Below are 14492 nucleotides of genomic sequence, written 5' to 3'. Positions count from 1 at the left end.
TTTTTTATTTTTTTATTTTTTTAAACCGCGGCAGTACGGTTTGACACTGTTTCCGTTTTTAAAACAATTATTTCTCCGCGAAAATAAGGAGCAGAAATCAGTTTAACTCGTGGATGAATCAGTCGGGTTTCCTCCTGCTCCTCCTTCCTCCCGTCTCCCCCTCTGATACACAGAGGAACGGAGGGCGACGTGTCGGGTGACGCGGCGCGGAAAGAACTCGTCACACGAAACCTTCACCGTGATTTGTCAATCCGTTTGTCTGTCAACATTTCGGTAAAAAAAACAACCAATGAACACTCAGTAAATCACAAAGGACCTCCCACCTCACAGGTTAGGCTCATTTAGCAGCCTGTCAGTCAGAGAACCAGAGAACACGGCGCGAGGACAATGAGCCTAATTTCAGAGCTGAGATTGTTCTGGAATGTTTGATGTATAACACGTGGGGATGTGTCACATGCAAAATACTTTAAACGGTGAATTTAATTTATTTTGTAAAATGTATAAAATGCCCCCAGCCTCCTATTTGAATGTCAGTCAGTTACCAAGGCCACTGGTTCTGCTGCTGTTCAATGTTAAAGATGATAGGACCAATGGGGTCTCAATATATATATATTTTTTTACTAATCTGATGTTTCACTGAAGAAACAATTTATCATCCATGATATTAAATACCTCGCTGGCACTGTATATGTAGGAGCCTCTTTGAAAACACAGCTCTGTGTGAAGTTTTGTCTTTAAAAAGAAGGAAAACACTTTTAAGCGCGATTAATCGCGATTAATTAATCGCAATTTCAAAATGTGCGATTAATTAGTTAATTTTTTTTAAATCGATTGACAGCCCTAGAAAAAATACATAAATAATCAAATGTCCTTCCTCAAATAATCTTTACAAGGCCTAGAAGTCTCCTGTTGTAATGAATGAAAAAAACGCGACACACTTAAAGTGAAGCAGGAAAGAAGCCTGCACAGGGTTCAGCTGTGTGACGTCACCGCGCAGACGGGACTGTTGTAAAGGCAAAGAGCGCCACCTAGTGGCGGCTTATCATACATGAAGAGGATGAAATCAGATATTTGAATTGAATGAGATACACCATCTCGTTTTAACGACGGTCCTCAGACACAAAAACATGGAAGTTAACAAACATTTCAAGAAAGAAAGAAACAAAAAGTGTATATATATATATATAAAAATAATAGAGCACAAATAAACAAATTAAACAATCTTAAAACACAAAACATCTCCACTAAATAAACAAAAAAAGTAATAATGCCAGAGAAAATAACAATAATTCTATATATAAACAAAACAATTAAGTTACATAGAAACAAAAATGATGAAAAGCTGTTTTTGGAAAGTTAGAACTTTGCCTTGGGGGGAAGAATATTTATTGATAGATCATGGTCATGGACTTTTGTTTGTTGTCTGTAGTTCTGTCTTTTAGTTATTGTTCTATTATGTTTATTGTTTACTGTGCTGCAATTCAAATAGTCCCAGAATATATATATTGTGGCAGACCAGGGGGAAAAGCAGAGCAGACAGGGCACAGGAGGCGGATCCCAAAGCTCAGGTTGGGGGAAGTGATCCACGGGGCGTACTTCCCAGTGCAGGTGCTACAGCCAATTGGCACATGGGAGTGGTCACACCTGCAGCCCATCAGCTGATGAGAGACACAGAGTACATCTACCCTCCACTGGAAGGCATCAGGAGAGAAGAAGGAACGGTGGAACCGCAGGAGAGGCGCCGCAGGAGAGGAGCCGCCACAGACCGGAGGTAACTGGACCCTCTCACCTCTCTCCTCTGCCCATACAGGAGATCGGAACCGTCTCACACAGGTGTGAGACCAAAGGCCAAAGACCCTGACCGGGAAGATTCCTTTGTTGCCGTTAGATGCCCATTCCCCCCTTTTCCTATACGTTTTATTAAAAGACACTTTATTTTGCGCTATGTCTCTGAGTCTCCTGATTTTATTCAGAATCTCACCTCCAAGTCCCCCGGGTTGCCACAATATATACATACATATATATATTGCCATTGTGTTGCATCACAACGTTGTACTCACATGTCCTCCACCATGGTCGCAGGACCCTGGACCTGCCCCTCCACCGTCCCGTGGTAGGTGTTCCTCACCCAGCCGACCAGACCGAGCTGCAGACCCTTCTTCTCTGTGTACTGCAAGCAGGCAGGTGTGTGTGTGGGGGGGTTGTGTTGTTCATACTTAATGACAACAACGAAAGTCACTGAACCTGCACCACAAAGTAGTCAAACATCCAACAAGAAGTAGCACTAATCCACACTAGTCTATTCTGCGTCGGGGGTTTCTCCTCTGAGTGAGTGAATTCAGCTCATGCTGCAGATTTGGCAATTTAGAGCAAGAAACTCGGAGCATGAAAATGCAGAGACACCCAGTTGAGTGTTGAACTGATGTGTCAGAATCTGAAGTCTAAGCAGCATTAAGGCAGACAGGCTGCAGCATTAAGGCAGACGAGCTGCAGCATTAAGGCAGACGGACTGCAGTGTTTAGGCAGACGGCGTGCAGCATCAAGGCAGACGAGCTGCAGCATTAAGGCAGACGGACTGCAGTGTTTAGGCAGACGGGCTGCAGCATTAAGGCAGACGGACTGCAGTGTTTAGGCAGACGGCCTGCAGCATTAAGGCAGACGGACTGCAGTGTTTAGGCAGACTGGCTGCAGCATTAAGGCCTTAAGCAGGTGGTGATGGGAGAAAACAGAGAAACTCACCATTCTGAAACAGACTCCTGTCAAAATAAAAGATAGAAGAGAGAGAGAGAAAGAGAGAGCATGTCTTTAATATAGCAGGTTAAAAATGACAGCCATTTTTTCAAAATGAATATATCAGTTCATGTGTAACTTTCTGATAAACATTGAAACTTTTCCTATTTCCACTGACCAACACAAACAGCTCACTAGATATTCTAGTAAACTAATAATAATAACACATAACATTTCTATAGCGCTTTTCATAGTACTCAAAGACGCTTAAATAATAACAACAACAACAACAGCAGCAGAGTTGTGCTCGGTCCTAAATTAAGCTTCGGCAGATCAGTTTACAGCCTCGGCTCAGAGAGCGGGGCAGAAAAGAGAAGGAGGAGAAGAGGAGGGAAGAGAGTTAAACACACGGACCCTGAACGTGACCGGAGATCTCAAAGTCCACCGAGACCAGTCCGGTTCCTGCTGGTCTACCTTCAGACATGCGGAGAGGAAAACTCAAAGGGCTCCACGAACAGAAGAGGAGAAGAACAGTTTGTTAGAGAACGGAGTGGACACACACACACACACACTCTCTCTCTCTCTCTCTGCACTAACATGGTCATGTCTTCCTCCTGACTTGTTAAAGGAAAATCTCCCAATCGGTGCAGATGGTATCTGTAGTCCATTAAAACTACAACAACTACAAACAACATACGACATGAGCCGGTTCTGACCCAGATGTGGTTCGTTAGGTTTTAACGGTTTTGACCTGGTTGGGAATCAGCCTGAGATGGATGCAGTGGAGTCTGCTTTGGGCCCAAGGTTACAACACACTTCAATTCTGCTCATTTCGTATACACGACACTGACATATCATCACCTAATGAGTTGATATGTTGAATATTATAAGCAAACTGTTACTTTATCATGTATCAGTGTCATAGAAGGAGTTTTAGGCTGCTGGACCATGAAAGGTTAAAGATGTCTAGTCGAATAACCCACAGATCTCAGTGATGAAGTTAAGTGAGTGAGATGTTTTAAGGGACAAAATATGAATATAAAACCATTATAAATATATTCAATACTAGAAGTGTCCACTAGATGTCAGTCAGACCTCACTGAATTCAGCAGCGCCGACCGAGACACACGCACACTCACAGGCACGTGCACACGCGTATACACTCACGCACACAAAGTCTTCATGATCTTTCACATAAACCAGTATTTCATTATAGAACAAGCAAAATACCGTTTCACTTATTTTATACGTTACAAGAATAAATCAAACTGCTTCACAGTTTGGTCCATAAGACTTCTGTAGCCTTTGTGACTTTCTAAAAAAACAGAGCTCCAGGTGTGTGTGCGCGCGTGTGTGTTTGTGAGTGTGCGCAGACCATCTAGGAAAATACCCGGTGACCAGACCATCCCGTCCCTCTTTAAGCTCTTTAATACCACAGAACACACTCTAATCTCCACACACACACACACACACACACACACACACACACACACACACACACACACACACGCACGCACGCACGCACACACACACACACACACACTATTCAAAAATTAGGGCAAACACACACATGCTCCAACACACACACACACACACACACAGTAAGAGTGGTCTAATCTGTCAAAACAAGCAGCAGGAGCTTCAGGGAGTGTGCATGTGATAGTGTAGATGTCTGCTCGTGGTCATCTCGTTCAGTGACTCTGATTAGTCTGATGATGAGAGACGTTCTCTCCTTCTCTGACTCGGCACCGGCCACACAGCTCTGGGGTCAGCTGGTCACGGTGATAATGTGTAGAACACGTTTCATTGTGCACTCATAACGATAAAATGTAAGGCCAGATGTCTGCTGCTGCAATAGTCTTCATTCACAACACGGTCGCCATGGAGACCAGTTTGGTTCGTTACACACAGTCCAGGTTGTCTCATGGGCTTCTTGTCGTGTAACAAGCTGATTATTCCAAAGTATACAAAATATACACTACCGTTCGAAAGTTTGGGGTCACATAGAAAAAGAAAACGTTGAAATGTACTTATTTTTCAAAGTAAAGCACTGTTTATTTAAATGAAGATAACATTAAATTAATCAGAAATACACTCTATACATTGTTAATGTGGCCGATTCCAAACAAGAACCAGGAGGTTCAGAACGTACACACACACACACACACACATACAAAACCTGCATTCCCGCATGCAACCTTGTGCATCGTCAGCATGGATAAGATCAAAGGAACAGCTGAAACATGAAACATATACGGACAGGATGTAATGCGGCTCAAATAGACTCAGGTGCACACACACACATACACACACACACACATACACGCATGCACTCATACACACACAGACCTTTTGACCGAGCTGTTTCTCCTTGTTTATGTTCATAATTACCTCACAGACATGTGTTGTCTGTCTCATATCTGGAAAATATTATATTTTTGTATTCAGGATGATGTTGAAATATATAACAACTTCAAAAGGATTTTGGATAGTGAATTATTTTTTTCAACCTTTGATATTTTTCAACGATGAGAGGCCATAAAGCAAAGATGTGTCATGGAGATGAGTGAGATAAAGTATCTTTCTTGCTTTATTTAAAGTTTAAAATGTTCCTTCCATCCTTCTGTATTGCCTCACCACCACACAGACACCGAAGGCCGAGGTCTCTCTCTCTCTCTCTCTCTCCCTGCCAGGGGCCAGTGTTGTGCCGACAGCTGGGGACTCTTGACATGAAGCCAAGATGATTGCTCCTGAAAAAATATTTACTATACACACAAACAACCACCTCCCCCCCACACACACTCATAAACACTGAGCATATGACCCCCCCCCCCCCCACACACACACACACATAGTGTTTCAAATAGAGTCTTAACTGTTACAGCAGATGTATCTAGGCAGTCCTCAATGTCAGATGAAGGGAGATTAAAGCAACACACACACACACACACACACACACACACACACACACAAAGAGATGAAAGTACTCCTTTACTTAAAAGGTAAAAGTACAAATACCCCACTATAATAAATACTCAAGTGAGATTGAACTATTTCACATTGGATTTTTCCCCAACATCAGTGTCGTTCGGGTTACCAGATTAAACCGGTTTGAAACCGGTTGAACCACCAGGACAACGTTGTGTACACAGTCCAAATCCTAAGAGCATTTTATATGTTTATATCGACACCGTAAAGATGTCGTTCAAACTGCCGGCTGTTAGTTGTGTGATGTATAAAAAGCCGAGTCGGCGGGATGATGGTGTGTCGGTGTCAAACTCAGCTTGCAGGGCTGTGGCTATTTCCTGGAGGCCGTCCATAAAGAGCCGTGCAGTCTATTCTCTCTACAGAGGATGTGTAGATGGAGAGTAGGACGGAGGAGGAAGAGATCTCTTAATGTTCAGCGTGACGAAGAGGAGTGATCACAGCAGGGTCACTGTGACAGATTGAGAACCTGTTTCCTTTTGAGCATCAGTTACCATGTTGAGTATGAGTGTGTGTGTTCTCCATGTTGAGTATGAATGTGTGTGTTCTCCATGTTGAGTGTGAGTGTGTGTGTCCTCCATGTTGAGTATGAGTGTGTGTGTCCTCCATGTTGAGTATGAGTGTGTGTGTTCTCCATGTTGAGTATGAATGTGTGTGTTCTCCATGTTGAGTATGAGTGTGTGTGTTCTCCATGTTGAGTATGAATGTGTGTGTTCTCCATGTTGAGTATGAATGTGTGTGTTCTCCATGTTGAGTATGAGTGTGTGTGTCCTCCATGTTGAGTATGACTGTGTGTGTCCTCCATGTTGAGTATGAATGTGTGTGTTCTCCATGTTGAGTATGAGTGTGTGTGTTCTCCATGTTGAGTATGAGTGTGTGTGTTCTCCATGTTGAGTATGAATGTGTGTTCTCCATGTTGAGTATGAATGTGTGTGTTCTCCATGTTGAGTATGAGTGTGTGTGTTCTCCATGTTGAGTATGAGTGTGTGTGTTCTCCATGTTGAGTATGAGTGTGTGTTCTCCATGTTGAGTATGAGTGTGTGTTCTCCATGTTGAGTATGAGTGTGTCTTCTCCATGTTGAGTATGAGTGTGTGTCCTCCATGTTGAGTATGAGTGTGTGTGTTCTCCATGTTGAGTATGAGTGTGTGTGTTCTCCATGTTGAGTATGACTGTGTGTGTCCTCCATGTTGAGTATGAATGTGTGTTCTCCATGTTGAGTATGAGTGTGTGTGTTCTCCATGTTGAGTATGAATGTGTGTGTCCTCCATGTTGAGTATGAATGTGTGTGTTCTCCATGTTGAGTATGAGTGTGTGTGTTCTCCATGTTGAGTATGAATGTGTGTGTTCTCCATGTTGAGTATGAGTGTGTGTGTTCTCCATGTTGAGTATGAGTGTGTGTGTCCTCCATGTTGAGTATGAGTGTGTGTGTGTCCTCCATGTTGAGTATGAATGTGTGTGTTCTCCATGTTGAGTATGAGTGTGTGTGTTCTCCATGTTGAGTATGAGTGTGTGTTCTCCATGTTGAGTATGAATGTGTGTGTTCTCCATGTTGAGTATGAGTGTGTGTGTTCTCCATGTTGAGTATGAGTGTGTGTGTCCTCCATGTTGAGTATGAATGTGTGTGTTCTCCATGTTGAGTATGAATGTGTGTTCTCCATGTTGAGTATGAATGTGTGTGTTCTCCATGTTGAGTATGAGTGTGTGTGTTCTCCATGTTGAGTATGAGTGTGTGTTCTCCATGTTGAGTATGAGTGTGTGTGTTCTCCATGTTGAGTATGAGTGTGTGTGTTCTCCATGTTGAGTATGAATGTGTGTGTTCTCCATGTTGAGTATGAGTGTGTGTTCTCCATGTTGAGTATGAGTGTGTGTTCTCCATGTTGAGTATGAATGTGTGTGTCCTCCATGTTGAGTATGAATGTGTGTGTTCTCCATGTTGAGTATGAGTGTGTGTGTTCTCCATGTTGAGTATGAATGTGTGTGTTCTCCATGTTGAGTATGAATGTGTGTTCTCCATGTTGAGTATGAATGTGTGTGTTCTCCATGTTGAGTATGAGTGTGTGTTCTCCATGTTGAGTATGAATGTGTGTGTTCTCCATGTTGAGTATGAATGTGTGTGTTCTCCATGTTGAGTATGAGTGTGTGTTCTCCATGTTGAGTATGAATGTGTGTGTTCTCCATGTTGAGTATGAGTGTGTGTTCTCCATGTTGAGTATGAGTGTGTGTGTCCTCCATGTTGAGTATGAGTGTGTGTTCTCCATGTTGAGTATGAGTGTGTGTGTCCTCCATGTTGAGTATGAGTGTGTGTGTTCTCCATGTTGAGTATGAGTGTGTGTGTTCTCCATGTTGAGTATGAGTGTGTGTGTCCTCCATGTTGAGTATGAGTGTGTGTCCTCCATGTTGAGTATGAGTGTGTGTTCTCCATGTTGAGTATGAATGTGTGTTCTCCATGTTGAGTATGAGTGTGTGTCTCCATGTTGAGTATGAATGTGTGTGTTCTCCATGTTGAGTATGAGTGTGTGTGTTCTCCATGTTGAGTATGAGTGTGTGTTCTCCATGTTGAGTATGAGTGTGTGTGTTCTCCATGTTGAGTATGAGTGTGTGTTCTCCATGTTGAGTATGAGTGTGTGTTCTCCATGTTGAGTATGAGTGTGTGTGTCCTCCATGTTGAGTATGAGTGTGTGTTCTCCATGTTGAGTATGAGTGTGTGTGTTCTCCATGTTGAGTATGAGTGTGTGTGTTCTCCATGTTGAGTATGAGTGTGTGTTCTCCATGTTGAGTATGAATGTGTGTGTTGTCCATGTTGAGTATGAGTGTGTGTGTTCTCCATGTTGAGTATGAGTGTGTGTGTTCTCCATGTTGAGTATGAATGTGTGTTCTCCATGTTGAGTATGAATGTGTGTGTTCTCCATGTTGAGTATGAATGTGTGTGTTCTCCATGTTGAGTATGAGTGTGTGTTCTCCATGTTGAGTATGAATGTGTGTGTTCTCCATGTTGAGTATGAATGTGTGTTCTCCATCTTGAGTATGAGTGTGTGTTCTCCATGTTGAGTATGAGTGTGTGTGTTCTCCATGTTGAGTATGAGTGTGTGTGTTCTCCATGTTGAGTATGAGTGTGTGTTCTCCATGTTGAGTATGAATGTGTGTGTTCTCCATGTTGAGTATGAGTGTGTGTGTTCTCCATGTTGAGTATGAATGTGTGTTCTCCATGTTGAGTATGAGTGTGTGTGTCCTCCATGTTGAGTATGAGTGTGTGTGTTCTCCATGTTGAGTATGAGTGTGTGTTCTCCATGTTGAGTATGAATGTGTGTGTTCTCCATGTTGAGTATGAGTGTGTGTGTTCTCCATGTTGAGTATGAATGTGTGTGTTCTCCATGTTGAGTATGAGTGTGTGTTCTCCATGTTGAGTATGAATGTGTGTGTTCTCCATGTTGAGTATGAATGTGTGTGTTCTCCATGTTGAGTATGAGTGTGTGTGTTCTCCATATGCTCGTGAAAACACAAGCAAACACAAAGCAGGACGGCTATGAATAATTTGAGGAGTTGGCTACGTTGCCATGGAGACGCGCTGTACGTGATCCGATATCCACAATAAGACGATCAAAAAAAAGTGATCCGACACTTCTGGTATCCGTCAACTTATACACACACACTTGTTCTATATTGTACACATTTTATACAGTGTGTCTGCATCTGCTGTTTGTGTGTGTCTGTGTGTGTGCCTAAGTGAATGTGTCCACGTGACTTGTGTGTGTGTGTGTGTGCTTGTGTGTGTGTGTGTGTGTTTACACTTGGATGAGCCTTCTGTTCGGCGAGCAGTCGCTCTCAGTGAGCTGGGTTTTTAGGTCGCAGTGTTCTCTCTGCCTCAGCCGCAGACAGACACACACACACACACACACACACACACACACACACACACAGCCACGTCAGGGGAAGATGTTGGGCGCTATTAGGTGCCGGGCTGCCGAGTTTGGGTGGGTGGGGGTGGTGATGTGTGTGTGTGTGTGTGTGTGTGTGTGTATGCATGTGTGTGTTTATAGGGTCCCAGAGGTCTTGTCATGCATACGGGCACACAGCCAAGCTGTGTGTGTGTGTGTGTATGTGTGTGTGTGTGATGCTGCAGGGTTTAAAGTCTCCACTGCTGTGTAACATGTCGACTCTTTTTAGTAATGTCATCCAACACACACATGCACACACACACACAGACTGTAAGTGAAACAATAGGCAGTGAAGATTCACTGATTCGATGTGACTCGACAGCAGCAGCGTACGGTCTCAGATTAACATTAAGATTTCAGGATTTATAAGAGATATATTTCAGTCACTGGGTTCATATTCCTCATCGTCACTCACCAACTCATAGCATATATCACACATTTAATCACCACGTGGGTCTTTATCATAAATGTTTTACATTCACAGTATATATATAAATATAAATATATATAAATATATAAATATATATATATACAGTATATATAATTTATTGAGTTAGTATAGTTCAGGGGTGGCCAACCAGTCAGAGACTAAGAGCCACATTTTTTACTGTGTCACCGCAAAGAGCCACATCATACACATATGTATGCACACACACCTCTGATCAGCCAGATTTGTTGTAAATGTCACACACCAACATGATAATGACAGAAATGGACTCCTACAGTACTAAGACAACAGGTCTGTCATGTTCAACAATGAACATTGTGTACACTGTCTCACACACACACACACACACACACATTATCTCAGTTCAACCAAGTCCACAAACAAAAATAGAATAATTTACAATAGCGTTTTCTTTTACTATGCATGTTGCTTAGTGGGACTTATGGGATTCCTTGCCTTGAACAATCCTCTTCAAATCTGGCTTAATTCCGTTGTTGCCACTCGAGCAATTCCTTCACATGGTGTCAATCAGAACAGGTGTCCGAAAATCGAACGGTGCACTTGCGCCATGAATGCCGCATTATGGGGGGCTGGAGTAATCAAACGCCCACCAATAAACCACTTTAGCAAGAGTGTTCGACATTCGGATGCGGTTCTCCAACGCTGCTCTTACACCGTGTCCGCTGAATTGAGGGCGGCTGGAGAAAGCGTCACCGTAAACTACTTTAGCCAAAGTGCGGGACATCCAGCTGCCCATAATGCGGCGTTCATGGCGTAAGTGCAGTGTTTGATTGGACACTTTCATTAACCCACCGTAGAACGGCCCGCCGACATTCGGATGTGGTCTTTGGCCCACGAGTTTGAGACCGGGAAACTTTGCTTTTTCATCTCACGCATGCGAAAAATACCGTATTGAACTCTGTTTAACACGCACTATACAAAAACACAAACTTAGATATGAACGTAAGAGCCGCATGACACCAGGCAAAGAGCCACCCCTGGTATAGTTGAATCAAAGACTCTCTCTGATATATGGAAATATATTTCCACTGATGATTTCTATATTGTTTCAACCAAAAGGCCTGTAATTGTCAGAAATACACTTATTTACTTCATCTTCTTTACATTTGACAAATAAGTGAACAAGAAGTACATAAAACAACACAATATGAAGTTCTCACTAATGAGCTTTGAGGCAGGATTTTTTTTAACACATTAGAACCATTATCCATAAAAATCTGCTCTAAATATTTGCCTTTGTCAAAAGTGAAAATGTCACACCTTCATTTAGGACGGATGAGTAGAAGTGTATGTATGTGTGTGTGTGTGTGTGTGTGTGTGTGTGTGTTTGTATATATAAGTGTGTGCGTGTGTCTGTGTGTGTTTACCAAATTTACCTTAATCGAAGGACACAAGAGCACTGGGCCGCTACAATACACACAGACCTGGAGGGTGGGCAACACCCGACACACACGTCAAAACACACACACAAATACACACACACACTGGCCAGCGGCAGTGTTGGAGAGAAAAAGCAAAAGAACATTTGTCCGGTCAGTTGGTGTCTGACTCCTCAGAGTCCAAACAAGTCACAGGATGCCTGTGTGTCTGTGTGTCTGTGTGTGTGTGTGTGTGTGTGTGTGTGTTAGAGTGGGGTGGAGGGTGCTTATCTTTTATCCTTTCAATATAAACAAATCTTTAGCCCAATCCAAACTGGTTAATTGTGCAGCTCAGTTAGTAGCGTACACAAAGTCTGTGCAGGCCAAGCGTCTCCAAAACGCTCTCACAAGAAAAAGAAGGAAAAAAATCCTAAATCCTAAATAAACTGTCCTTAAAAAACCCAAATATGGGCAAGACTCCAAGAATCGAGATGACGGTGTTCTGATCCGCTACTGAGCTGCTGGAAGTTTAATTGGTAACGTTGAGGGAGAGATTACAGAGATTAAAAGACACAAATGTTCACTGTTGGTCAAATACGAGATGTAATCTGGCAGCTCTCTCATCAACGGCTTTGCCGACGTGATCCTCTTCCTCTTCCTCTTCTTCCTTCTGATACAGTCGAGTCATGACCGCCTCGAGAGGTTCTCATCGGATGATACCAAACACTGTTGTTTCTTTGTGTGTTGGGTTGCGATCCGGTAGGATTAACTCGAAAACCAGAAATGGTGCCTTTAAGAACCATTTTTGAAGGTTCTTTGCGAGACCTTTATAGGTTCTTTAAAGAACTCTTTAAGGAAATGGTTCTTTAAAGAACTCTGGTTTAAAAGGTTCTTTGTGGAACCAGAAATAGTGCCTTACTAAAGAACCATTTTTTAAGGTTCCTTTAAACACCTTTATAGGTTCTTGGAAGAACTCGTTAAGGAAATGGTTCTTTAAAGAACCCTGGTGTGAAAGGTTTTTGTGGAACCAAAAATGCTGCCTTAAAGAACCATTTTAGAAGGTTCCTTTAGACATCTTTATAGGTCCTTTGAAGAACTCTTTAACCCTTGTGTTGCCTTAGGGTCATTTTGACCCGAATCAATATTACACCCTCCCCCCGCTTTAGGATTAATTTGACCCCATTCAATGTTTAATGTCGGTGTTCTTTCGGTTGTCAACAAACAAACATAAAGTGCCTCACACTTAAACTTGGAAAACAATATTAATTCAAATAATTTTCTGGAGGTTTTAATTGCTGGCGTCAAATTGAATCCAAAGGGTAAAATATGTTAGTAAATATAAAGGTAACAGGAGGGTGAAACATTGAATCGGGTCAAAATGACCCAAAGGCGGGGGGAGGGTGTAATATTGATTCGGGTCTAAATGACCCTAAGGCAACACAAGGGTTAAGGAAATGGTTCTTTGAAGAACCCTGGTTGAAATGTGTTTGTGGAACCAGAAATGGTGTCTTAAAGAACTATTGTTGAACGTTCTTTGAGACACATTTATAGGTTCTTTAAGAGTGAAGAACCATTTCTTCACTCTGAAGAATCATTTTCGGTTCCAGATGGCACCTTCATTTTTCTGTGTGTCCGACTGGATAACCGAGACGAAGCCTTGTGGACTTGAGGATTTGGACCGACCCCATTTCCCCTCCGACACATAGTGGATCGACCCGATCTCACCTATCACCTGGGCACATCGCGGCACCGCTGGAAGCTTTGATATCCCGCTCGCTCCTCATCGCTCTAACAGATGAAGGCAGCAATGTTACGTAACAACGGGATTAACATTGCAGGCGGGAGGTGGATAATAAAATATTCACTGGACTCCTCTCGGGATTTGAACTCATCGTTCCGGACGACATTCAGGACGAAGCCCAAACACAGCAGCAGCTTCGACTCGGGCGGATATCCAGCCTCTTCTTTGTTTGTCATATTGGTCAATATTGTTCCAAACACAGAGGTCATGAGAGGTCACGAGAGGTCCTGTGAAAATAATCAATCTGGTGTCCTACTTGTTTTTCTTTGCAAGGTTTTTTTCTTTTGTTTACCAGTTTTTCTTATTTTCGCCACATAGCAAGAGTTTTTTGTGGGTATTGTACACACATAAATAAGCTTATATAATACTATATTATTCACAATATTAAATATAAATATGACATAATAATGTTACTAATAATTAATTCCTCCACATCATACTTGGGGGACACTGTCATTAAATATGAGTAGAGGTACAGACTTTGTATTACATTTTATGAACATAAATAGGCCTCTATAATAATATATTATTCACAATATTAAATATGAATATGACAGTGTATAATAATGTGTTTCTCCACATCATACTTGGGGGACATTGTCATTCAATATAAGAAAAAGTACAGAATTGTTAATACATTTTATGAACATAAATAGGCTTATATAATAATATATTATTCACAATATTAAATATGAATATGACAGTGTATAATAATGTGTTTCTCCACGTCATACTTGGGGGACACTGTCATTAAATATGGGTAAAGGTACAGACTTTTTATTATATTTTATGAACTTAAGTTGGTTATTTATTTTGATATCCATTTCAAACAATTCTATTTAAACTTGACCTCTTGACCTCTCAGCCCATTGGCATTGTGATTCAGCAAAATTGAAACAAAGTGCATAAAATATGGTCTGAAAAATATTACAAATGACAAATTGTAAAAATATATAAATAATAATTGTATTACTTCTCTGGTAGTAACTGTGATTTTTAATACAAAATGTTTTCTTCTTTGTCACCTGTGGACCTGTACCTCGACCTGGACCTAAACCTGGACCTAGACCTGGACCTAAACCTGGACCTGCAGTTCGAAATTCTACAAAAAGTGACACATTCCCTTCAATCGCTCATCTGAGACAAATAAGAACACATTTTCACATAACTTCTCAGATGGTTCGATTTCATATCTTATTGGTAAGAGAACAGC

The 14492-nt window shown here is 41.9% G+C and overlaps 1 protein-coding gene across 4 annotated transcripts in view; it reads right to left on the bottom strand.

The window, feature by feature from the left end:
• Positions 1 to 14492, bottom strand: part of LOC130206906 (acylphosphatase-2-like) — a 159330-nt gene that overhangs the window by 3581 nt on the left and 141257 nt on the right. Inside the window, exons 1-3 of one of the 4 annotated variants that reach the window (XM_056435165.1) lie at positions 3145 to 3603; positions 2740 to 2756; positions 2061 to 2215 (exon numbers count right to left, since the gene is read on the bottom strand). In XM_056435165.1, coding sequence (XP_056291140.1) covers positions 2061 to 2215; positions 2740 to 2756; positions 3145 to 3214 — 242 coding nt within the window. In that variant the 5' untranslated portion in view covers positions 3215 to 3603. Of the gene's footprint in view, positions 1 to 2060; positions 2216 to 2739; positions 2757 to 3144; positions 3604 to 14492 lie in introns of those variants that run through there. The other 3 variants (XM_056435166.1, XM_056435167.1, XM_056435168.1) reach the window with 3 other exon arrangements.

The sequence above is a fragment of the Pseudoliparis swirei genome, chromosome 17 (assembly GCF_029220125.1).
Source record: "Pseudoliparis swirei isolate HS2019 ecotype Mariana Trench chromosome 17, NWPU_hadal_v1, whole genome shotgun sequence".
NCBI lineage: Eukaryota > Metazoa > Chordata > Actinopteri > Perciformes > Liparidae > Pseudoliparis > Pseudoliparis swirei.
The sequence above is the reverse complement of the archived record's forward strand: the minus strand, read 5'-3'. Positions and strand labels throughout refer to the sequence as shown.